Source organism: Prionailurus bengalensis, chromosome E1 (assembly GCF_016509475.1).
Source record: "Prionailurus bengalensis isolate Pbe53 chromosome E1, Fcat_Pben_1.1_paternal_pri, whole genome shotgun sequence".
Classification (NCBI taxonomy): Eukaryota; Metazoa; Chordata; class Mammalia; order Carnivora; family Felidae; genus Prionailurus; species Prionailurus bengalensis.
Window position 1 is genome coordinate 46377881 of NC_057347.1, and position 24021 is coordinate 46401901.

The 24021-nt window shown below is 43.8% G+C and overlaps 1 protein-coding gene and 1 long non-coding RNA gene across 4 annotated transcripts; one reads left to right on the forward strand and one right to left on the reverse strand.

The window, feature by feature from the left end:
* The first annotated feature begins 401 nt into the window (after nt 1-401).
* Nucleotides 402-23641, forward strand: MILR1 (mast cell immunoglobulin like receptor 1). Of its 3 annotated transcripts, none has more exons than XM_043585017.1 (9): nt 412-544; nt 6395-6670; nt 11832-12119; nt 13761-13871; nt 15719-15808; nt 16337-16387; nt 16520-16588; nt 17032-17115; nt 23138-23641. In XM_043585017.1, exons 1-8 carry the CDS (start codon nt 415-417, stop codon nt 17085-17087), a joined length of 1071 nt encoding a protein of 356 aa, XP_043440952.1. In that variant the 5' UTR covers nt 412-414; the 3' UTR covers nt 17088-17115; nt 23138-23641. The 3 variants fall into 3 exon arrangements, with proteins under 3 accessions (XP_043440954.1, XP_043440952.1, XP_043440955.1); XM_043585020.1 differs by having other exon boundaries at nt 431-544; nt 6471-6670; XM_043585019.1 differs by lacking the exon at nt 23138-23641 and having other exon boundaries at nt 402-544; nt 17032-17225.
* On the reverse strand, nt 18132-20384 carry LOC122485787. The gene is made up of 2 exons (XR_006297947.1): nt 18903-20384; nt 18132-18670 (listed from the first exon to the last, which is right to left on the reverse strand). It is a non-coding gene; the product is annotated as an uncharacterized LOC122485787 (long non-coding RNA).
* Nucleotides 23642-24021: the final 380 nt, after the last annotated feature.

Genomic DNA, 24021 nt, shown 5'->3' on the forward strand with positions numbered 1-24021 from the left:
ATAATATTTAATACAAGGCATTTCTTTTTTTTAATTTTTTTTAATGTTTATTTTTGAGAGAGAGACAGAGTGTGAGTGGAGGATGGACAGAGAGAAGGGGAGACACAGAATTTGAAGCAGGCTCCCAGCTCTGAGCTGTCAGCACAGAGTCTGACATGGGGCTTGAACCCATGAACCACCAGTCTCTTCGTACAAGAACTCATTGGGGGAACACAGGTCGGTCAAACCAACCAATCATACTTTGTTTCAAACTTGTCTAGGCACCTCCAATGTCTTTTACGTTGTCAAAAAAGAGGAAGTTCCCTAAATGACTCACCAGTATGGGGTCATCATGCCTCCTGTGTCCTCCTCCCTAACTTCTTCTGGAGCTGTTTCAAGAAACTGTTCTTTTAGGCCATTTTTTTCTTCTCTCGCATGTATGGCTCATTTGCCGTTTTGAAGCTTGTGTCTCCAAACCAAAACGTGATGTGGAAAAAGAGTTTTCTCATGTTCCTTTTCTCTCTCTCAGTTCAAAGAGCTGCCCTGGATTGTGAATGGAGGAACAGTAAGTTTCATTTACTTCCTTCTCTCTTTTACCAAAACTCTTTTCACCGACACGTGGAGATGGTCAGCTTTCAGCACGACCATTCACGAATAAGTCTTTCTTTGCTTTTTGACGAACAACCAAAGTCAAGTCTTTTCTGTTACCTACAGTTTAAAAGGAAATGATGGGAGGGAGGGAGTTGAAGGCTCTTTGCTGAGGTTCAGAGATTAAATGTTGAGATTGCTTTTACGCTGAAATGTTTCTTTCTTTCTCTGTTGTTATTGGTTGTTTTTTTTTTTTAATTTAGAAAATCAACACATAATCATTGTAAAATAATCCAAGCAACAAAATAAAAATATATATTGGGAGGTGGTTTATCATCATGGAACTAGACCAGCCAGGGTTGTGGTCCTAACCCCGGTTTCTACCATTTTCCAGCAGGCAGGCTGGCTCTCTGATGTAACCACCTGACACTTAATCTCTTTCCTCTGTGATGTGAGGATAATAACATCACCTACCTGAGAGGGTTCTTACGAGGACTCGGTGAGACAAGCCATGTCCCTTAGCACAGAACTTGGTATATGGTAAGCTGTCAGTAAATGCCAGCCCATGCTGCTGTGACTAGATGAAATATGAAAGTGCTGTTGTGCTCTCCAATTCTCCATTTCCAGAAGCAACCACTTATCAACAGTCATTCTCTATTCGGTACCATAGGAAACAAACTCTTCTGTGACGTGTCCTTTTTAATTTATTTTAAAGTTTATTTATTTACTTGAGAGAGAGAGACAGAGCAGGGGAGAGGCAGAGAGAGAGGGAGAGAGAGAATCGCAAAGCAGGCTCTCCACTGTCAGCGCGGAACCCCATGTGGGACTCAAACTCACGACCCTCAAGATCATGACCCGAGCTGAAATCGAGAGTCTTGATGCTTAACTGAACCACCCAGGGGCCGAGTCCTATTTTTAGATGACAATACATCACAGAAATCCTTGTAAGCAGTAGATGTAGACTCACCTCTCTTTTTTCAACGGCTGCTTGGCATTTCATAATGTGACTCAGCCATAGTTCATGTAACCACCCCCCTTACTGATTTATCCATTTTTTTCTTTGTAATGTAAACATCCTTTGTGGACACAGGAGAGGGGGAGAGCATCTCTGGAGGATAAAATCCTGGAGGTGAAATCGCTGGGTCAAAGGGCATGTACATTTGAATTGTTAAGTTGCCTTCTCAACACGCAGACCGGGTACCCAGTCACAGGGTGAGTGTGTCCCAGCCTTCTCCAACAGTGACACGATCTGTTTTTAAATTTGTTCCAATCCGATGAGTAAAAAACAATATCTCAGTGCTGTTTTGACCTCATCACTTGTGAGCCAGAGCATCTTCTTCATGTTTATTGGTCATGAAAGCTCCAGAAGTTCTATGGAAAGGAAATTTAGGGACAGCCGTCTGGTTGGAAGGAGAGGAGAGGCTTTATCTTGAAGCTGAGCTTCCAGAAGCTGAGAAAATGTCAGTTGTCCAGATCAAAAAGGGGAAGGGAGCTTGATGACATTTTTGAGGGGCCTAAACTCCTCCTCCACCCAAACTGTCCCGTGGCCCTAGCATTATTTAATGGCCTTTTGCATTCATTCTTCTGGAAATTACCTATTCATATTATTTGTCCATTTATTTGTCTTTTTCTTATTCAGTTGCCATTGACATATCTATATATCTATATCTATCTATATATATACATATATGAAAATATATATACATGAAAAATCTTTGCTTTCATTTATATGTGAAGTATTTCCTTTTAGATTGTCACTTGTCTTAATTTTGCCATAGAAAAGCTTTAAGTTTTAGGAGAGTCAATTTTTCAGTCTTTTCTTTGTGGCTCCAATTTTTGTATCTTATTTGGAAGAGATTTTCTTCTCAGGTGATATAAAAACATTTTCTAATATTTCTTTAATTCTTTAATAATTTTATTCTTTTACATTAGATTTTCTGATGAGGGTTATTTTTTTCCTTGGCATTTTAAAATAATAAAATACAAATATACAAGCTATCAAAGACTACTAGCTAGTGTCAAAGGACTCATGAGGGGCTCCTGGCTGGTAGAGCATGTGACTCTTGATCTTGGGGTCATGAGTTTGAGCCCCGTGTTGAGCCCCATGTTGTGCCCCATATTGAATATAGAGCTTACTTAAAAACAAACAAACAAACAAACAAACAAACAAAAAACAAAACAAAAAAGGACTCAGGAGCTGGTATAGAGATGCTTCCCATGGCCAAAAAATGGGACAATAAAAATAATAATTGCAATGGATTGAAATACATCAAATATGTAAACTATGAGTTCATAATGATTCTTTTTTAAAAAAAATTTTAACATTTATTTATTATTGAGACACAGAGAGAGACAGAGCATGAGCATGGGAGGGACAGAGAGAGAGGGAGACACAGAATCCGAAGCAGGCTCCAGGCTCTGAGCTGTCAGCACAGAGCCCGATGCGGGGCTTGAACTCACAAACCATGAGATCATGACCTGAGCCGAAGTTGGACGCTTAACTGACTGAGCCACCCAGGTGCCCCAAGTTCATAATGATTCTTAAACAAAAAAATAACAACAGTGAAAGAAAAATATCCTGTTACAAGATGCTAGGAAACCAACTCATTATTTTCAGAACCAGTCAATAAAGGAAGAGAATCAAGCATTTATCCTGCTTTTTCAATGCAAACCGTATCTCCATATAACCATAGTTGATGGGGGCAAGTTTCTCTTTATAGAATTATTTCAGATAATAAATGGAAAAGGAATGACTTAGTATATGACCATTTTGCAACCTCTAATCAAATAATGCTTCCAAGTGATTATTGTCAAAGCCGACTAAGAAACAAAAAGAGAGATGACCAGACATTATGTGCCTCGTAATGGAAGTGCACACTACCCTCGTGCATTCTTGCTAAATAAAAGCTAATCTGGGGGCACCTGGCTGGCTTAATAGGAAAAGCATGAGCCTCATGATCTTGAGGTCATGAGTTCAAGCCCACATTGGGTGTAAAGATTACTTAAATAAATAAAACTTAAAAGAAAAAAAAGCTAATCTAAATTTCATTAAATTCAGGGGACAAGGGACAGAGGACCAAGGTAAAGGATACCATGGGAATGTGATCAACAAAATCCAGACCATGGAAAACACTATCGAACAAAGAGCTTGCCATCTTCCACAAATAAATTGCAGGGGGAAAGAAAAAGATGGAAACATCTACAGATTTAAAAAGGCATAAGAAATAGGGGCGCCTGCGTGGCTCAGTCTGTTAAGCGTCCAACTTCAGCTCAGGTCATGATCTCACAGTTTGTGAGTTTGAGCCCCTTGTCAGATTCTGTGCTGACGGCTCAGAGCCTGTGTCTCCCTCTCTCTCTCTGCCCCTCCCCTGCTCACTCTCCATTTCTCCCTCTCAAAAGTAAATAAACATCAGAATTTTTAAAATAAATAAATAAAAATAAAAATAAGATGTAAGAAACATATCAACTAATTACAATGCACCGTTTTGGATCCTAAAAAACCAAAACACAAAAACAAAAACAAAAACAAACCCACCAGGAGACAGGAAAACTTGAATACTAACTAGATGTTTGATACAACATTTCAAAAACAATGTTAATTTTTGGGTGTGATAATGGTATTTTTACAAAAAAGAATCTTTACCTTTTAGAGCTACAAACTATCACTGTCCTCCAGGCAAAGATCACCAAGGACACATGTGTAGTTGAACAAAGCTGGGTGTATTGACTCTTGGAAGTGACAGCAAGTGTGTCCCATGGGAGCCACGGGATGTCTCAGCAAGAAGGTGTTAGAATCTTATGATAAGATCTGGACTTATGTTAGGTGATTTTGGAGGGAGATTCAAAGCAGCAGGCTTTCCTCTGGATTGGATGCTTTCAGGGAGTGAGGATAGTGATATGCTTGGCCATCTCAATAATTATGATCTAAAAGACCCGAAGAACAGAGCAAGGCAGAGTCAGGGCTGATGAAGATTCAGTAGTCACTCATATCAGCCAGTTCAGGGGGATGTTTGGCCATTTTTATGGTTTGGACGATGCTCACATCTTTATCTGCGTTCGGAGATGATCGTGAAATTATCTTGTGTTTGTCTCAATCCAACATGGTCACAGGGTCTTTGTCTGGTATTGGTGTTCTTAGCGGTGGGTCACTTCCTAGCCAGGCCGGTTCTCACTTGTCAAGGGCTGTTTTTATTCTCAATACTGAAATTTATGGAGGAAATAATATGTGGTCTTGGACTTGTTTTAAAATAATGGAAGGGGAGGTGCCTGGGTGGCTTAGTCGGTTAAGTGTCTGACTCTTGATTTCGGCTCAAGTCATGATCCTATGGTTGTGAGATCGAGCCCGGAGTTGGGCTCTGTGCTGGGCGTGGAGCCTGCTTATGATTCTCTCTCTGCCCTTCCCCCACTCACATGCCGCTTCCCCCCCCCCCCCCGTCAAAAAACAAAACAATAAAAATAAAAATAAAAATAATAGAATGGGATGGGAGGCAGATGAAGCAGTTGTGACTACGAGTTAATACTTGTTGAAAATGGGTGGTAGGCCCCTGGGGGATCATTACGTACTCTTCTCTACTGTTGTATTAAAATTTTTCTGAAATAATAATTTTTTTTCCGGGGCGCCTGGGTGGCTTACTTGGTTAAGCACCCGACTTTGGCTGAGGCCATGATCTCACAGTTCACGGGTTTGAGCCCCGCATCGGGCTGTGTGCTGACAGCTCAGAGCCTGGAGCCTGCTTCAGTTTCTGTGTCTCCCTCTCTCTCTGCCCCTCCCCTGCTTGCCCTCTGTCTGTCTGTCTCTCTCTATGTCTCACTCTCTCTGTGTCTCTCTCCCTCTCTCAAAAATGAATAAATATTAAAAAAAAATTTAAATAATTTTTTTTTTCAAAATAAGAAATTTAAAAGAAATAGTGGTCCAAAAAGGTCACCAGACATAATGTTTGGTCAGAGAACCTAGAATTTTAATATTTATTTCAAAAAAAATTTTTAATGTTTATTTATTTTTGAGAGAGAGAGAGTGAGAGTGAGAGAGAAAGACAGACAGACAGAGGGAGAGTGGAGGAGGGGCAGAGAGAGAGGGAGTCACAGAATCCCAAGCAGGGTCTGTGCTGTCAGCACAGGGGCTAGGTCTTACGAACCGTTAGATCATGACTTGAGCTGAAATCACGAGTACAGACTCTTAACCGACCGAACCACCCAGGCGCCCCGGAATTTTAATATCTCTAAGTCAGCACAGCCAGTCTTAAGGGAGTGTCTTTTATCACACTGTACACCTGCAACTAATATCACACTGTGCGTTAAGTAACTGGAATGAAATTTTTTTTTAATTTATTTATTTCGAGAGAGGCAGAGATAGCGCGAGTGGGGGAGGGGCAGAGACAGAGAGGGAGACAGAGAATCCCAAGCAGGCTCCTCACTGTCAGCTTGGAGCCCAATGTGAGGCTCGAACTCACGAAACCGCGGGATCGTGACCTGAGCCAAAAACCAAGAGTCGGATGCTTAACCGACTGAGCCACCCAGGCGCCCCCTCACTAGGATTTAAATTTAAAAAAAGAAAGAAGGAAACATTAGAGTGTCCACTTCAAGCTCTCACCAGCAGAAGAGCTAGCAAGCACGGAAGGGCTGGTCAAGGCCACCCATCTGTCACTGGAAGGAGCCTCTGTAGGTGCTGAGGCTTTCCTCACACACTGGTCAGCCTGGCTGGGCCGACAAGAAAGTTCTCCAGGAATGAGCGTCTCTACCCCTTGACCCACAAAATGTGGCCAGATTACCACTTAGTTATTAAGCGACATTAACAAAGACTTTTTTCTTGTGTTACTCTGTTTTCCAGAACTCCTTTCTCCAAGTTTGAACTCAAAAACAAATGCAGTCACGAGGGGTCAAAATGTGTCTTTAATTTGTTCCAGCCAGAACCCATCACTACAGATCACCTATCTTTTGTTTCGGCATGAGAAGCACCTGAGAACCCAGGAAGGCAAAGGCAAACCCATGATTTTTAACCTAAGCGTCTCAGAAGCCCATGATTTGGGTCCCTACAAATGCAAAGTCCAAGTTTCTAACTGTTCAGTTATCAAATACAGTCATGAGTTCAACTTCACCTTTGTTGGTAAGTAGAGACTCATCCCTGGGGGGGCCCTGTAATTTGTGGGATACTTTCCTGTCCTAGAATGGGCTCTCTGCTCTCCTGTGAATACTCACTCAAGGGCTTGGAAAGTATGTCACTGAGATCTTTATTCTTATTAATTCCATTTTGCTTGCTCTTCCGAAGACTTTTTTTTTAATGATTAATAGACTTCTTTAAGCTATTATAATACATAGGGTCATCGTTGCCAGACTTAATATGAAATGTTAAATGGTCGATCCAATTTTCCTTCCTAGATAAGTTTTTCTTTCCTATTTCTGTCAGTTTTGAAAACATAATACCAGAAGAAGGGGGACCCAATTCCTAACATAGCTCCTAAGAGTGAGGTCTTGGGATTGGGATAGATATTTGCTGATCTTGCATAGGGCCCAATGAATTAAGGCAGGATCTTTGGTGAGCCCTCTGTGGCTGAGATCGTTGTACTGAAGCAAGTACTCCCATTTAGGTTGGGATCTTTTTTTTTTTTTTTTTTTTTAACGTTTACTTATTTATTTTAAGAGAGAGAAAGAGCGTGCATGCAAGGGTGCGAGTTGGGGAGGGGCAAGGTGAGAGGGAGAGAATCCCAAGCAGGCTCTGCAATGTCAGCGCTGAGCCCAACGCAGGGCTCAATCTCCCAAACAGTGAGATCATGACCTGAGGCGAGATCAAGAGGTGGGAGCTTAGTGACTGAGCCACCCAGGCGCCCCAGGTTAGTGTCTTATGACCAACCACTCAGTTTGCGCCTTCTGGGCTTCCACAGATGTGCCTGTCGTATTCGGCTGGGTGGAAGATAGCAGGCATGGTGGCCAACTGCCAAGGCTGGAATTTGGGGAATGACATCGTGGCAATCCGGCATACCTCTTCCAAAGACTCATTGCTATTTCAAATAATGATAGCCTGATTGCCTTAGACAAAAAGCCTGATGTGAACAATTTGGGAAATTGTTGAGATCTTTTCTAGATGCTTTATTCTAGGATTCCCATCATGTAGGCAAAAACTACTTTTTCTCTGAAGGTGCAAGAAGACTTAGAATCAGTATTGGACCCTGCGGCAAAGGTCTTCAAAGCCCCAGGTCTTTTCCAACTTCTTCCCTTTGCAGTGACCACCCAGCAGGCATCCCACCAGCCAGCACTCTTCCTGCCCAACCACATCTTATTACTGCTATATTTTTCTCTCCCATCTTCCCACCCAAGCCTCTCACAACCTAGCATTAATGGTCTCATTTATAAAGGTGACCTTGATAAAGGACTTCTGAGAGAGGGAGAGAGGGTTTCCAGGTAATATGTGGGCATGGAACCTGGAGGCTTCTAAACATAAGAGCTCTGACTCACTGATCGAATCTTTGAGTGATTCTCTAGGTCTGTGCTCTCTAGCATAGTAGCCACTAGCCACGTGTGGTTATTTACATTTACATCCAAATTAATTAAAACTAAATGAAGCAAAAGGCTCAATTCCTTAGTGTATTCAATAGCCACAGCCAGCCGGTGGCTGCCTTGTTAGTGCAGACAGAACGTTTCCATCATTACAGAAAGTTCTACTGAGCGCCATTGCTCTAGTGCAAGGGTTCTTAGCATTTTAGGTTATAGCTGTCTTAACAATCGAATGATAGTGATGGGTACTTTTCCTGAGACATATTCATGAGATTACAGATGCAAATCTCTGCATAAGGCTTTTAGGAGATCCCGGTTAAAACCAACCATTTTAGGACAGCTTTGAACCCAAAATGAACAGAAGCCATATTGTAGAAGAAGAGTGAAGAAGGGGCAAATCCTTACAAACATGGTCTTAGGATGTGGTACATGACGTGAGGGCAGGCCCTCCGCTGATAATAGTCCATCTAGGCCACCAGGCTGGACTGGGCCGCCTTGTACTGCAGAAAGAGCAACGGGGTGAGCGTTGGGGAACCTGTGCACCCCTGGCTTCCCGTGCAACTTTGCATATTCCCTTTAGATGTACCTTTGCTATATCTCCAGCCCTCAATCATTAAAATGTGTTAAATGGGAAAATACCATTTAACATGGGTTTTAACTCTGGGTGGGAATCTCAGTCTTTTGTGGGCAGCATGGGGTGAGGAGAGTAGGCACTTACTTGGCAGAGAAAACATACGATTGTCCTTCAAATCACTGAAATTCAGTGTGAGAAAAGATGTCAAGACCCACTATTAGTGTGGGTTTCCTCCATTTGAATAACGGGGACCTACACTCCTGTAAGGAATAAGCCCAGTTTTAGATGGTTTATGAACTTGATGACTGAAGCCTTAAATCAGCTGATTAAAAAAACCCCAAGTCTTCATTTCCTGAGCTTCTGTCCCACAGATATGTATAAAGTCTTCCCACATCCTGCCTTCCAAGTAAATGCACAAGTTTCCTGCAATTTGTCATGGCAACTACACTGTCCTGTAGAACTATTTTGATAGATTATAAGACTGTTTCAGCCCCATTTAGATCCAATTAGTAGATATCTATTGAGTGCTTACCCTGTGCAAGTAATTGTGTTGGGTATTGGGTGTTGCTGGGGTTTCAGTGATGCCTAAGACATGTTCTTGTTCCCAGCCCAGTAGGGATATGAGCCATGAACACAAATTCACTAATTATTGACTCAATCATCAAATATTTGATGATATCCCAAATGTGCCAAACCCTGGATATACATTAAGTTTCTGCTCTGGTAGAGCTGACAGTCTTGTTGGGGAGATACAAAACCCAAGTACCCAAACAGATTCATAATCACAAACGGCATTGCTTGTTATGAAGAAAAAAGAAACTGGCACAGTGATGGAGTGAGGCAAGGCATGGTGGAGTGATCTACTTAGGTAGGGTAGTTAGGGAAGGCCTCTCAAAGGGGATGGCATTGAAGTAGAGCCTTGAAGAATGAGGAGTTAGCTATGCAAGGAGACAGAGAAAGAGGGCTCTAGTCAAGGGACACTAGCCTGTTCAGGAGCTCCAACTTGGGAAAGAACTTGGCTGGTTGGGAAGGACCTGATAGGAAGCTGGTATGGCCAAAGGTCAAGTGAGGAGAGTGTAACCCCAGGTGAGACTAGAGTGGGAAGGGGTCAAGTCAGGCAGGGCCTATGACCCAATTTATCATCTTCAAAGTACATTCTAGGTGAGGCAGGGCAAGAGAAGTTGGGGACTGGTTAGGAGGCCCTTGAAGTCATCCAGGAGACAAACAATGGTGAGGACAGACAGACATGGATGGATTCCAGGTATATTTTGGAGGAAGAAGCAGCAGGATTTGTTTGATGATTGGATTTGGATTCACAGTAGTGAAGGTGAGGAAGGAATCAAAATGATTTCCAGATATCTAATGTGATCCACGATAGGAGTGCTGCATTTACTGAGATGGGGAAAACTAGAAGAATGGGAGGTGGGGGAAATGGAGAGCTGTTCAATGGGTATATGCAAGATGAGTAAGTTCTCCAGATCTTGCTGTACAACATTGTGCCTGTAGTTAATACTACTGTATTGAGCACTTAAAGATTTAAGAAAGTAGATCTCCTGTTAACTCTTCTTACCATGGTAAAGTAAGTAAATGAATGGATGGATGGGTGGATGAATGAATATATATCTAAATAAAAACATTTCTTTTTTTAATAAAAACATTTCTTAAAGAATGGGATTTTGTTATATGCTTATCTACCTACTGATTTTTCATTAACTAGCAGATCAGCTAGAGTTCAGTTTCAAACAGATTACATTTGAGGGGACCATGAGACACCCAAGTGTATCATATAAGAGGATGGGCCAAAGACGAGAGGAGGCAGAAGAGGAAGCACTTCTGCCTGGAGGATTTAGGCAAGTCTTAAAGGAAACGTGGCAGCTGAATGAGTCTTAAAGGACTCCTTGAAATTTTTAAAAATATAACTGGGTTAGTGAAGAGTAGCAACTCCCTCACTCTGATCACCATGATGCTGTGACACCCTTTTACCAGTCAGTCCTTTCACAAACTCTCAGGAAAGTTTACATCTTTCCAGTCACTTTAGATATTAGTCCTTGGTCCAGTTTGGATCATCCCATCTCAGTGAGGAGTCCATGCGCCCTGCTTTCTCATGAATTGTTTCAACTGCTCCTTCCTGAACACTACAGGATATAGATTTCAGTTCCATTGGAAGAATGTCCTATCAGTGCTCTTCCCAAAGTTGCTCTCTGAGGCCACCATCACCAACCAGGTGCTGCCTTGTCAAGGATGTTGCTTCAGGGATTCTGCTCAAGGGAGGGGTGGAGCAAGGAGACTAAATCATTTTCCTTGCTTTTACTTATACTTGGGTCCTTGTATTTCATTGTTTCTGTGCCAAACTGATATTGTTAAAAAAAAAAAAATCTGTTTGAGAGTTGGCCCTGGATCTGCTGGTTTACTAGCTGTGTGAGTTTCTTACCTCTCTGAATCACAGTTGGTTCATCTGCGGAATGGGCATGATATTATCCTCCTTGTAGTACTGTTGTTACAAAGTGAAATGAGGTAATGTGAATAGCAAGCCTGGTACATGATGGATACTCAACAATTATCCTTCCTTTCCTATAATACTGCTTTATTACTGAATTATTAAATAAATAATATAGCTGGATTCTCCCACAAAATACCCATACCACAGGGTTTTCCCTGACAGAGTTAAGCAGACCCACACACTTCCTGTTGAAAAGTTCTCTTGAATCTATCAGGGTTACTTCCTGCTTGTGGGAGGAAGTAGAAGATAATCATTCAGCTGAATTCTATAAATAAAAATACAGTTAGAAAAGATTATATTTTTAGATTTATTTGATTAAAAAAAAACAATGTAGCCTTATAAAGACTGGGACTAAGAGCGCCTCTCAACTTCATACTTGGAACTAGATCTTTGACAGAATTACACTCGTCAACAATAAACAGATGGAGAATTCTGCTGAAAGGCAAGTTTGTGCTTTGATTCCTCAAAGTAAGAGACACCCTCTACCCTCTGGTGTTCTCAGCACCCAGCTTGTGCCACATTGAGTGGAGCTAACCATATACCATTGGTCTTTCCCACTGGGCTGCAAGCTCCTTGGCTTCTCAAGAAGGGTGTCATTATCTTTGTGTCCACAGTCAGGACTAGAGGTTCAATCCATGCTGGTGGACTGAGTGGGTGAATCCATTCTGCTCATCCCTTTAACACATACTTTCATTTGCCTAGACCCAGTGATTACACCAGTGCTGAACGTTAACGTCATTAAAATAGAAACAGAACGACATATAATACTGCATTGCATCTCACTCAACGGCTCTCTGCCCATCAATTATACTTTCTTTGAAAAAGATACTGCCATATCACCAGCCATTTCCAAGTACGTAAGGGAGCCCGCTGAATTCAACTTAACCAAGAAAAGCACTGGCGGAAGGGAAGAGTATAGGTGCAAAGCTGAAAACAAATTGCCTGACCACGCAAAATACAGTCAACCAGTCTTCATCAATCCCTTGACAGGTAAGGGCTACCTGAACTCTTTCGACAGACTCTGGATTTGCTTCCAAAAACTGCAGCCAGCCTCTCCCCTGCCCACGCACTTCCCACTTTGGCTGTATGCATCCAAAGGCCTTTCCTTTGGAAGGTTCCACACAAATTCTGATGGGGTTTCTTTCTGCCATTCAAAAGAAGACGAAAAGCCTAGAAGCTAGGTCAGGAAGAAACCTTGCAGTGAGATTTCCTGACTTGACCCTGCTTCCTGCCTTGATCTCCCACTGCCCAGGTTCTAAGCTAGCACATTAGAATTTGCATCTTTCTTGGGCTTGGAGCCCGGTCTTGATTTTCTTCTGCTTTTTCATTGACTTCTAATGCCTGTGCCCTCCCATTTGGCTGTTTCTTGCCCACTACTAATGCTTGGTGAGTCTAGACTTCTGGGACCACCCTTGTGGTGAGAAGGGCCCCTGTGCCAGTCCTGTGTTTTGGAAGGCACTGCTTTGGTGCTTCTTGGCCATGTATCTTCCCACAGGCCGAGGGGCCCAGGGGAACATGAGAAAGTGCCCACCTGGACCCTGTATCTCCACTTTCCTAAACCATATTCTGGGTACCTGCACCTGAATTCCCTACCCAGTCAGATCAGAACCCTCCTTCCAGGGCCTACACAAGTCTTGTTCCCAGCTCATCCTCCCAAGATTGTACCAGGGTAAGGATAGGAGCATCCCTGGACTCAAGTGTAGGGGGCTGCTTGTGGGGGGGTGTGGACAGCATTTGGACATGCAGGCTAGAGGATCCACGTGCAGGCGAAGCCCCTTGGGATGCACATCAGAGCTCGAGTGGAAAGCTGGGCTGGGCCTGGGGCTAGGGCTGACTCTCTTCATGCTGCCATATTCTGGCACAGAAGTCTGAAGAGTCTGAGAATTCTAGATTCAAACCTGGCTTTCCAGGTCCTTATGAAGTGACACTTGTCGAGGTAGGAGGAGGGTAGAACAAAAATGAGGTTAGCTAAGGCAGTAGGCACACTTGGGCATTGAACACTTCACCTAGCCTCATCCACAGAAGAACAGAGCACACACCCTGCTCTTTGGTAAGTTCTAACAGATGAGGCAGCCTGTTGGACTCAGGCTCCAGAGTCCTGCTTTTGCCTACAAACCACAGCCCTTCCATTTACTAGCTGTGTGACTGTAGGAAAGTCCTCTATCCTCTCTGAGCCTTACTCATGTGTAAAATGGGAGTGATATCAATGAGATAAATAAGGCAATGCACACAAAGTGCTTAACACAGCATCTGGCGTGTAGTTAATAACGAATGGTAGCTGTTTAGGTGACATAAATCATGCCAACATGACTAAGGGCTTTGCCCAATAAGTGGCCAGGCTGTTCTGAGCCTTATGACTAACAGTGTTGCCAGGAATCTGGTTCAAGGCTGTGCTGTTTTTCTCTTCCTTTGTGCGACCCCTTGTGGAAGATGTATTTGGTTGTGACTTTAAGAACTTCACTGACTAACAAGTTACCTCTCAAGAGTTGCAGGTGTCCATAGTGTCCTGAGGCAATTAAATTAGTTAATTTAGGAGACGGTTGTAAACTGCCCTTTCCAGAACACTCTACAGTTCAATGTCATTGGAAAAGAAAGCTGTGCGGTAACCAATGAACCGCTATCTTCTTCCAGGTGGAGGCAGCTGTCCTTTCTGTCTGCAGCTACTGCTTCTGGGATTATTGCTGGTGCTAATGGTAATAATCCCAATTCTGACATTTTGGATACTACCAAAGTACAGAGCAGGTAAGTTCTTTTGGCAGCTTTTCACGGTTTTCCGTGGGCGTTGGATACAGAGAACAAGAGAGAAGGTGAAGAGGAAGGGAAAGGAAAATTAAAAATGGGATACGACGAAGGGGGCGCCTGCATGGCTCAGTGGGTTGAGCATCCAACTTCGGCTCAGGTCAGGATCTTGCAGCTGGTGAGTTCAGCTGTGAGCCCACACTGGGCTCGCTGCTGTCAGCTGAGAGCCCGCTTCTGATTCTCTGTCCCCCTCTCTCTGCCCCTCCCTCCCTCCCTCCCTCTCTCTCTCTCTCTCAAAAATGAATAAGCATTAAAAAAATAAAAGCAAATTGTAAAATACGCATAAAAAACCAATAAACATTACCATCTTAACCACTGTTCAGTATACAGTTCAGTATAAGGACACTGCCACTGCTCCACAACCATCACCACCGTCCGTGCACGGAACTTTTCTCATCTTGCAACACTGAAATCCTGTCCCCACTAAACCCTCCCCATTCAGCTCCCCTGACCCCAGCCCCTGACAACCAGCATTCTCCTTTCTTCCTCTATGAAGTTGACTACTCTGGGGACCTCATCTAAGGGAATCCTAGGGTGTCTCACCTTTGGTAACAGGCTTATTTCACTCAGCGTAACATCCTCAAGATTCATCCATGTTGGGCATGTGTCAGAAATTTCCTTCATTTCTAAAGCTGAAGAATATTCCATCACAGATACATACGTACATACAAATACATATATCCGCTAAATTTATCCATTCGTCTGTCAGTGGAGCCTTGGGTTGCTTCCGCCTTTGGGCTATTGTGAGTAATGCTGCTGTAAACATGGGCACACAAATCTTAATAATTTTTTTAACAAAAGGCCCTGCATGTTCGCATTGCACTGGGCCCTGCAAATGAGGTGGTGGGTCCCGACCGCCAGCTCCGCGAAGGCAAGAGCTTTGCCTTGTAATTGTCCACCTCCTTGCTGGCCCTGCCCTTCCGAGGAAGCTCCGTAATTGAAGATGAACTCGAGCAACATGCCTCTGCCTCACCTCAGGTGCTGCATCAAGCCCCAGGCACTGCTTTTCGCCAGTCACCTCTCCGGACCACCTCTCCTTAAGATTTTGAAATTTGGCCTTTTCACTTGGCCCACAAGTATGGAGGAATATCAAGATTTGCACAAAAAACCAGGATGTCTCCATACCAGTGAGCCGAGGGGCGTTGGGCAGGCTCCTTCACTTGCTGGAGCCTCAGTGTTCTGACCTGTAGAATGGGGAGATACTGTCACAGCTAGGGAGAGACCTAAGTGATGCATGTTAGCCACCTGTGCCTCCTCTAGAGAGTTTTAAGTCAGAGAAGTCAGGGACTCAGTTGACACAAAACTTGAAACTAGATGTCAAAATGTATACATCTTATACCTTTTTACAACCTGTCTTCCCTTCTTACAAAAAGCCCAGGGTCTTGCAAAAGTGGAATTAGCATTCTTGATTACTGGCCAGGATTCAATAGAACTCGGCTGGGTAATTTACTGTCTCTTGCAGATATTGCAAAGCTTTTTACAGACTGTTCTTTGTCAGCAAAGGAAAGAAAATGTGTCTCTGGCCAACCCAAATGCAATCTGCGTAATCTGGTGGGCAAAGGATGTTCCTTGCAGACCCAGGGAAATAAATCAGAAGGGCTTCTGGCTTGGAGAAGCGGGTGATATGGATTCCTCACTGAGCCCATGGTTTTCCTTCAATGGATGACAGTGCAGGCCATCGGAGCAGGGTCATTCTTTGTTTCGGAACTTTGGGGGATTCGGCTCCTTGGCCGAGGAAATGAGAAAAATGTGGCTGAATTGGTTTAATGTGTCTGTACCAATTTACGTAGGAAAAGCTATGAGAGATGAGGCACCCAGAGACTATGGAAATACACCCATGGAAATTGGAATATACGCAAATGTCTGTGAAACTCAAGCAGGTAAGAGAACTTTGTTGGGTATTTTGACTGGTTTGGTTGGTTGGTTTCAGGTTTCGTCTTTTAAAAAAATTTTTAAGGTTGTACAGACACACGGGTACAAAAAAAAAAATGAAGAAAAGTTATAGAATACAAGGGCTCCCTCCGACCCGTGACGTCCAGTTCCACCCTGCCGGTTTAACCATCGGTTTTTAAAATCCTTCCACAGATACCCTATGCATCTGGTAGCAGGTCATAGCCATGTCATCCTACGCCTTGATTTTTTTCACTTCACAACGTATCGTGGAAATATTTTAATGTCAATTCGGAATGATCCGCAGGGTGTTCCAGAGCCTCTTATGACCCCCTCTTAATGCAGGCATCATACGCTGCTTTATGGTAAATAGACCCAGGGCAGGGCCTTGGTAACGATGAGAATAAACCCGGCCAACTGACTGAGGGCCGGCCTTGTCCCCAGGCATGGCGCTAAGCAAATTACCTGCTCTGTACTATGCAAACACCACTGACTCCCAATTTATCTCGTTCCCATAGACTCTGTGCCAGGCTTGGAACCAAGGCAGTGTGTTCACACAGCCCAAGATGGTGAGTGCTCTCTGGGAAAAGTCTAGAGGCTGCACACCATTTCGAGGGCAGCTGGCTAAACCCTGCCCTCGAAATGGTGATCAGAGATTCGGATGACAGGCCTAGTAACTCTGTTCCCTGTCTTTTGCCCAGGAACTGGACACTCCCAGGAGATACATTATGCTACCCCCATGTTCCAGGAGGTGGCACCTGGAGGTTGTGGTGAGCCACAGTTTGGGATAAGAGATGCTAACAAAATGAGACCGCGGTCCCTGTGAGGCCACCATACTCTGGGGCTTTAGAAGCCCAAGGACGGGGTAGATGGGGGCAACATGCACACCCAGGGTACCAGTAGCAACCAATACCACAGCTCCTAACAAATGACATTGGGAGACGGGTGGGTAGGGAAGAGGGAAGGATGTGACATAGTGACGTATAAAAAACTCAGAGAGGAGGATACGGGGGTACTCCTAAACCATTTTAAAGAATAAATTGTTTGTATACAGTCCAGGAAAAAAAAAACCCAGTTAATTCTTGGTTCTGTCAATCCACCCAGCTACTAAAATGAGATTTTTTTTTTTTGAGGGGTGGTGGTGGTTGGTTTTGAGAGACTCTATGGATATATACATTAGTTTTACTGAATTATTTTCTCTTTTATATTTCAGAAGCCTGTAATGATTGTAAAACTGGGTCTATCTATTCTGAGCTCATCAGAAGATGACATTTAAAGCTCCAAGCTACATCTCAGAGTAAGATGCTTTTTATGAAGCTGATTTACATGAAGAAAAAGCAAATTTGACTGATACTTAAAAATATCTCACTGGTTACCTAAAATAAATGACTATTTTTCATGATCAAACACTATTCCTTTTTGGGTACATCCAATCCTGTCATCAGATAATAGTTTTGTCAGGTGGGATCCTGACTGGTGACAGGTTTTAAATGCTTTTGCTATTTTTTAGGCATGGACCATTCTCTCCCCATTGCCACATCGTTAAAAAAGAGTACTTGTGGGGCGCCTTGGGTGGCTCGGTTGGTTAAGCATCGGACTCTTGATTTCAGCTCATGATCTCACAGTTGTGAGATCGAGTCTCCCCCCGGGCTCCACTCGGCACGGAGCCTGATTAAGATTCTCTCTCTGTGTCCCTCCCATGCTTTCTCTCTCTCTCTCTAAAAAAAAAAAAAAGAGTAATTGTTAGACCACTGTGCTTTTCGTGTCTAAATTCTAAAACAAAAATTGGTGCCTTTGAAAATGTGTCTGATGGGGCGCCTGGGTGGCGCAGTCGGTTAAGCGTCCGACTTCAGCCAGGTCACGATCTCGCGGTCCGGGAGTTCGAGCCCCGCGTCGGGCTCTGGGCTGATGGCTCAGAGCCTGGAGCCCGTTTCCGATTCTGTGTCTCCCTCTCTCTCTGCCCCTCGCCCGTTCATGCTCTGTCTCTCTCTGTCCCAAAAATAAATAAACGTTGAAAAAAAAAATTAAAAAAACAAAAAAACAAAAAAAACCAAAATGTGTCTGAAGAAAACAGTCCCTATAGTTACACATTTATTACCCATTGCTGTTTTGGTTTGCTCTCAGATTTTGGAAGGCTGCAAAAACATTTATATTGATTTTCATGGACTTCCTCAGTCCTCAAGACTTAGCTAATATCAAAGGCGTGCCTTTATGTGCTGCATTTCCCAGCAGCATTCTGTAGAGAGAACAGTGTTGTGTGGGAGAAAGGAGAATGGATTACTTTGACTGTTTTAACAAATTACCACAAACTGGTGGCTTAAAACAACAGAAATTTATTTTCATAGTTCTGGAGACCAGAAATCCAAAATCAAGATGTCGGCAGGGCTGGGCTCCCTCTGAAGACCCTAAGGGAGAATCCTGCTCGTCTGCTTCACTTTCCCGTGGTTCCTGGTGTTCCTTGGCTTGTGGCAACATCTCTCTAGTCTCTGCCTCTGTCTTCACATGGCCTTCTCGTCCTTTGCCTTTCCTTTATAAGGACACTGGTCATTGGATCTCGGAACCCCCTGGATAATCTGGGATGGCCTCATCTCAAGATCCTCAATTATAGCTGCATAGACCCTTTTTTCAAATAAGGTGACATTCACAGGTTTCAGGAGTTAGGACACGGACTTAATCTTTTTGGGGAGCCACCCATTCAGACCCCTACAGGGGACAAAATGGTTTCTAGTTTAAGCCTCTCATCCTAGGAGTTATTAGTAACATCCAATAAAAGCCAAAAGGCATTTGTAGACAACCAAAACAACATGGCCAAAATTTTTCTGCTCTGCTCTTCTTCTGGGTGTTGCCTGAACCTCTTTTTTTTTTTTTTTTTTTTTCATTTTTTATTTATTTTTGGGACAGAGAGAGACAGAGCATGAACGGGGGAGGGGCAGAGAGAGAGGGAGACACAGAATCGGAAACAGGCTCCAGGCTCTGAGCCATCAGCCCAGAGCCTGACGCGGGGCTCGAACTCACGGACCATGAGATCGTGACCTGGCTGAAGTCGGACGCTTAACCGACTGCGCCACCCAAGCGCCCCTGAACCTCTGTCTTAATCGCTCCCAACAGTGGACCTCTGACTAGAAAAAGCACAGCTACCAGTTATTAGACACTAACTGTATAACATTCTGTAAGGCCGATATTATGAACTTGCTTTTACAGGTAAGGAAACTTAGACTCAGATGCGGTAAGTAATTTTACAAGGTCACCCACAGCTTAGTGGTGGTTGAATTGGGAGTTCAGTCCCAGCAAAGATCAGCAGAAGCACTGGCCATGGAAATGCCTCTTAGGGTGGGAAGGGATACTGTGCACACAGGTCCAGACTAGAGGATTGTGTTGTCATAAGGCAGCATTCATGAGCATAATTTCTGCCCTTTCTCTGTTGATATTTGTATTTGGGGGAAATCAGTATGTCACAGAGGCTAAGAGAGTAAGGAGTCAAACAGACTGAGCTGAATTCAGGCTCAGTCATGTTTTAACTGTGTGACTCTGGATAAGTTATGGGCTTCAGTTTTTTTTCATCTGGGGGGTGAGAGCAAAGTGGGGGGCGGGGGAGACAAATACATACCTGCATCATGGAGCCACTGTGAGAATTAGCTCAGGTAATGAATGTAAAGGGCTTGGAACAGGGTCAGGCATATAATAAGAATTTTTAAAAGGCTACCTCTTTGTGGTATGATGCTTATTCTTGAGTCATACCAGTTGGCTGCTCCCCTTAGAAATCTTGAAGTCTTTGTGGTCATAAACTTGGCAACTCGGTCACCATTGGCCTCTTCTGTCTTGGGCTCCCTCCTAAAGCAGAGCCTGAGACAAGGACTTGGGTGCAGGTAGCCTATATGTCAGGTGACGCCAGGCGCTGGGAGTGAGAGAGCAGGTACAGTGAAACATTTCAGAGGAGGGAAAGTCAACTCAGGGCGGGGAGGGGCCAGCAAGCTAGAAACCTTACTGGGAATTGGATTTGATCCAGTTAAGACCTTCTGGAGTTTTGAAGTCCAGAATGCCTCTGGGTTTCACAGCATGCCCTGAATCGACAGCCTCTCATTTTCTCCTTGCAAAGCTTTTAAAGCACTTAGTAGAAGCCAACCAAGTCCACAATCCATATAATTACGATTGCCCTGTGCCTTTCAAGTGATAAACCATGGAAGAGCCTAGTGCTTCACTTTCTACCTCCGTCCCCTTTCCCACTGCAGGGGAAGGTCTTAGTAATTGTAAAGTAATTGGGAGGCTATGGCGTGCAAGTGTTATCACCACCCCCTTCCAACATCACATGTTGCCATCCATCCAAGGGGTAATTCCGCTTCCCAGCACTGCTTTCTAGGGCCTTCTGATACCCTGTCTTTTCCTGGGCTAGCCCTGAAAGCAGAGCCTGAGATAAAGCCTTCTGAGCAAATAATTTATCTGGGAGGTGACGCAAGCATCAGGTACTGGAGGAAAAGCCAGTACCAGGGTGTACTGTTGAGTTGGGCAACTGGGGCTTGATCTCACTGGAACCTTCTGAGCAATGAGAAGATGTTTCTTAGAACTGTCTGCCTATGGGGCGCCTGGGTGGCGCAGTCGGTTAAGCGTCCGACTTCAGCCAGGTCACGATCTCGCGGTCCGGGAGTTCGAGCCCCGCGTCGGGCTCTGGGCTGGTGGCTCAGAGCCTGGAGCCTGTTTCTGATTCTGTGTCTCCCTCTCTCTCTGCCCCTCCCCCGTTCATGCTCTGTCTCTCTCTGTCCCAAAAATAAATAAACGTTGAAAAAAAAAAAAAAAAAAAAAAAAGAACTGTCTGCCTAAGGACTGATAGTAAGAAGCGGTTACCCATTGACTTCCATCCCTGATTGGCTGAGGGTTGTCCCAGGAGGGGATGCCTCCCTGACTTCTAGGCTGTGCATGTGGACATTCCAAGTGGGTTTCCACGGGCGTCTCACGCAGGGCACTGCAAAGCACCAGGGCAGAAAATGATATGTGTTGCACGCTTGAAGTGAGAAGCTGTCAACACAAAGTGAACGAAGTCCCAGATGCAGCTGGAATCAGAGGTGAGGCCCCGAGGATGTGACACAAGATACAGAGGTGGTGGCTACGCCATCTCGCCAAAGTTCCTTTGTGAAAACAATAACTGCCATGTGTTGAGCATACCAGTGTCCAGCTGCTATTAAGTGCTTTGTGTGCTTATATGCTTCCATAGTCCTCACGATTCCCTCCCCATCCAGCTGCGACTTCCTGTGGCTTCCCACTCCACCGCCCCCCACCCCCTGCTGCTCCCCACACACGTTCTGGCTTTCAGATTGAATTGTTCAGGAAGGGAAGAAGAGGAAAAGGAAAAGGAAAAGACCTACTGAGCTTTCATTTCAATAGCTACTTTGTTTTCAGGTCTATTTCAGCTTCACTTTGGTTCTTTTTCCATACTGTCTTTAGTTTTGCCTGTTTTTGCATTGAATACAAATGGAATCATGGAGTAGTTATTCTTGTGTCTGGTTTTTTTCTGCCCAACATTGTATTTGTGAGATTTGTGAGGTGCAGCATGCAGCTTTAATTGTGTATTTCACTACTAAATAGTATTCCATTGTTTGAATATACTGTAACTTATCTATTCTGCAGCTGACAAACATTTGGGTTGTTGTCAACTTGGGGCTATTACAAATAATGAAGCTGTGACTGCTCTTATGCAACAACATGTCTGCTGCTTCCATGTGCGTGCAACTATGTTGAATATGTATAGGAATACAATGACTGGGTCATGGGATTCATCCCCATGTTTATCCCCAATGTAAGGAGATGATGCCATTATATTTTCCAAAGTGGTTCCATCACCTTTCTATCACCTTTCCATTCCCTTGAATGGTAGATGATGTCATTTTATTATTTATTTATTTATTTATTTATTTAGAGAGCGTGAGCAGGGGAGAGGGGCTGAGGGAGAGAGAGAACCTCTAGCAGGCATCATGCTCAGCACGAGTCCGATGTGGGTCGTTATTTATTTATTTTTTTAATTAATGTACTTACTTATTTAGAGCGCATGAGTGGGAGAGAGGGGCAGAGGGAGAGAGAGAACCTCAAAGAGGCATCATGTTCAGCATGAGCCTGATGTGGGTCGATCCTATGACCCTGGGATCATGACCTCCACAGAAACCAAGAGTCAGATGCTCAATTGACTAAGCCACCCAGGTGCCCCGCACGGTCATTTTAATTGAACCATTCTTGTGGGCATCTAGTAATACCTTTTTGTGATTTTAACTTGCGTTTCCCTGAGACTAATAAGGTTGAACACACTTTCCCATATTTATAGGTCATTTGGATTTCTTTTTTTAATGAAATCCCTGTTTGAGGCCCTTACTTAGCCTGTTTTTCTGAAGGGTTTTGACTTTCATATTTTGGTCTACATCCACCCAGATGTGTGTGGTGTGGACATCATAGTTCATCCCTCCTGTGCACGAACATAGCCAACTCTAGCACCATCCACTGAAAAGCTGTCCTTTGCCCACCAAACTGCTGTATCATCTCTGTCACACAATCAAATGTCCATGTACAATGTGTTTCCTTCTGCGCTTCAGATCGTTTCATTGTTCTACTTATCTCTCCTGCGTTAGTACCATATACTCTTTTTTTTTTTTTTAAGTTTATTTATTTATTGTGAGAGAGAGAGATACCGAGTGATTGTGGGAGGGGCAGAGAGAGAGAGAATCCCAAGCAGGCTCTGCGCTGTCAGTGCAGAGTCCAATGCGGGGCTCGAAATCACGAACCATGAGATCGTGACCTGAGCTGAAACCGAGAGTCAGACGCTTAACCGACTGAGCCGCTCAGGTGCCCTGCCACCATACTCTTCTAAATAAGTTTTGATAGCTGGAAAAGCAAATTTTCCCATCTTGTTCTTTTTAAGAATGTCTTAGCTATTCTTGACCTTTTGCATTTCCCATTAAATCTTAGAGTCAGCTTGTTATTTTCTTAAAGAAAACAAAAACAAAAACAAACCCTGAACATTAGAGGGATTTTGATTGATACTGGATTGAATTTATAGATCCATTTGGGGAGCATTAACATTGTTATAATAATGAGTCTTGACATTACAAGCATCTCACTGTTTTTGTCTTCTTGGATTCTCTTAACATTTTATCATTTCCTGCATACCCATCTTACACATCTTTTGTTCCAGATCTTATTTATTCCTAGGTACTTGATATGTTGATGCTATAAGTTGTATTTTATTTCATGCTGTTGATATACAGAACACAGTTTTTTTTGTTTTTGTATCCTTTAGCAACCCTGCTAAACTCTCTTCAACTTAAATAACTTAACTGTAGATGTTCTTACAATCTGGAGACCGGAGAGCTACTGCTGCCGTTACCCTGGTTGCCTCCTGCCGCAACAGCCTCAGGTCCAGAAACTGGAGGCTCGACATGGGATGTGGAGTTCTGCCACCGCAGACATTTGCCTTTTAGTGACAACCACCACTTTCCCTTCTACTTTCCAGATCCCACGCATGCGTGTCTAAATGGAAGACATTCACAACCACACACACCCTGGCAGTAAGGGAATTGTAATTTTTTAGGTTTCTGATGCCACCAAATGGGACGGTCATGATGATACTTAAGAGAGCCAAAGAATCTACCACATCAGCCAAAATATCAATCAAGACTGAGGGTAAAATGAAGGCATTTTAAGACAAAGACTGAGAAGGAGGTTTTCCAATCATGTTCTCAGTGAAAGAAGTACGCCGTATACTTGAAGAAGAAACCTGAACACAGATAAAGGGTGTAAGATTCAAGAAGATTCATAGAGTAAACATAAATGACAGAGGGCAGGGGGGCAGAAAGAGAGGTGTGTATAAGGTTTGCAAACATTATAAGGCTACTTGATGGGGGGCTTAAAGTCACCAACCATGAGATCATGACCTGAGCCAAAATCAAGAGTTGGACGCTCAACTGACTAAGCCACCCAAGTGTCCCTAAGTGATGTGGGTCTTGACCACCTCTCTGACCTCTTCTACCCATCTCCCCTATGCTCATCTATTCCGGCTCCCCTGGCCTGTTTTCTGCTCCTTGATCATTCCACACCTTTTCCCTCCTAAGGGCCTTGGCTCTTGCTAGTCCCACCGCCCCAGATCTTCACACACCTGACCGCTTTGTATCATTCAGCCTCAATTTGAAGGTCAGGTTCTCAGAGCTTCCCTGACAACCTATGCAAA